Consider the following 1,882-nt stretch of genomic DNA (forward strand, 5'->3'; position numbering starts at 1 on the left):
CTCCCCCTCCTCCCCTCCCTCCCTCCCCGGCGGCCAGGCCCTTCCTCCCCTCACACGCCTCCTCCTCCTCCTCTCCCTCCTCCTCCTCCGCGAGCCCGGCGCACCAAGCTGGCCCTGCGGCCGGGCCGCTGCTCCGGCCCGAGCACCGCAGGAGCGCTGCGGCTCAGCTGGGGCGCACCCAGCGAGCAGCAAGAGTCGCGGCGTCCCGAGCTCCCGCCGATCCCGTGGTCACCGCGGCTGGCCTGGGGACCCGAAGGGCGGGACGGCTGCACCTCCGGGTGTGTGTGTGGGGGGGCAGTTTTGAGTTCGGAGAGTGGCTGGGATTCCCGAAGCTCGGGGCCGGGGCGATTGCTGCAGCCTCGGCTGGGCAGCCGCCGGATCAAACCCCGGGAGAGGGAAGCAAATGCATGGAACCTCCGCAAATTGGATGAGAATCCATCTTCCACTCGAGCTAGGAATAGACTTTGTAAAAGATACTATGTAATGGAGTCTCGGAAAGCTCGAGACGTCTCCAGCGAAGCTGCTGGGGAATTAATTAAGTGCTTTAAACGGTCTAGGTAAATATGCCGGGGGGTCGGGGGGAGTGTTCGGGAGGCTGTTGGGGACGGTTGTAGCTTGAGTTGAATTTTAACTGTCCACATTTTCTGTTTTGTCGCTCTGCTGTCTGTACCGAGGTGTTATATTATGGGAAGGGGTGACTGGAAAGTAACACAGCTGAATCTTTCTCCCTGGAGTAAGGCTGATTACTGGATTACTACAAGTCTTGACATGACACTAGATCCTAGACCCGTAGATCTCATGCATCATTAATATCAGTTGACATGGCTGTTTTCTTTCTCAAGCTCATGGACAGAAACAGAGGGTTTTTTTCCCCTTAAATCCTGAATGTATTAATAAAGAAGATGTGTGGTAAATATTCTTTGTGATAAACCAGGTAAAGAAGCAACCAAAGTGGTGCAGAATGAATCCAGTGGAGACTTTTTCTTCTGCAGCTGTCAGAAAAGGTTCTCGCAGTGAAGGCTGTGATCGCTGATGGGGTGTGAAGCAGTGATCGGCTCCCTAGTGGCCCACCATTCACAGGATTGTACCAACGTTAATAAAATTAATGGACTGACAAAAAGTGACTTGAATCAGTGTGAAAAGAAAAATCGATCGTGTGGCAGGTGTGAAGTGGGAATGGCTGGCCAGCCCTCTGATCCAAGATGGTCTGGCTGCAGGAAGGTGGCAGCCAAGTGGATCCTGAAAATCGTGACTAATGAACCAGAAGTTAATAGCATGGCAGTATAAGGAGAAAGGAAACAGATGCCTTTGAAATCTTATGTTTGTGAAACAAATTGATACTTAACAAATATTTTGGTTTAACCACTTTAATCCTGAACCAAAAAGCCAAAGTTACCTGTAAAATATTCTCATGTCACTGACAGAAAACTAAATGTTTCTCACCTATCTGTCTTATCTGTCCTTAGGAGAGGAAGAGGCTCATTAATTATCACTGATTATTAGCGGGTCATGGGGAAGACGTTCAACAGTGGAAAGGGGGAGTGAGAACCTCATTTTCTACATGGTTTAAAGAGATGTTGGGATGACTAGTTTCCATGGATGTTGTGAAGACAATTCCTGCAATGGTGTAACGGGTCAGATGAGATGATCTCCAAAGGCCCTCATACCCTATGGTTCTATAATATGTAATTAAGTGGTAAAATCATTTCAAATTTGCTAGGTTTCCTAGTAGCAAAACTAAAGAAAACTAAAATGCACAACACTATTAAACATGGTTGTTTCTTGTAACCCAGTACTTCACAGTGAGATTTGCCAACAAACTGTCATCATTGCACTGTGTTAAACGTTCACCTCCACTCTTGTAGAGGAGGTTATCTGTATT

General features: G+C 48.5%; 1 protein-coding gene across 1 annotated transcript in view; it reads left to right on the plus strand.

Annotated features, from left to right (window-relative positions):
• Positions 1–1,446, plus strand: part of LOC103604513 (protein capicua homolog) — an 8,218-nt gene extending 6,772 nt beyond the window's left edge. The window contains exons 4-5 of the mRNA XM_008589089.1: positions 38–557; positions 993–1,446. Of these exons, the coding sequence (XP_008587311.1) occupies positions 38–557; positions 993–1,017 (545 nt within the window). The 3' untranslated portion in view covers positions 1,018–1,446. The remainder of the gene's footprint in view (positions 1–37; positions 558–992) is intronic.
• Positions 1,447–1,882: the final 436 nt, after the last annotated feature.

The sequence above is a fragment of the Galeopterus variegatus genome, unplaced genomic scaffold (assembly GCF_000696425.1).
Source record: "Galeopterus variegatus unplaced genomic scaffold, G_variegatus-3.0.2 Scaffold5199, whole genome shotgun sequence".
Lineage (NCBI taxonomy): Eukaryota > Metazoa > Chordata > Mammalia > Dermoptera > Cynocephalidae > Galeopterus > Galeopterus variegatus.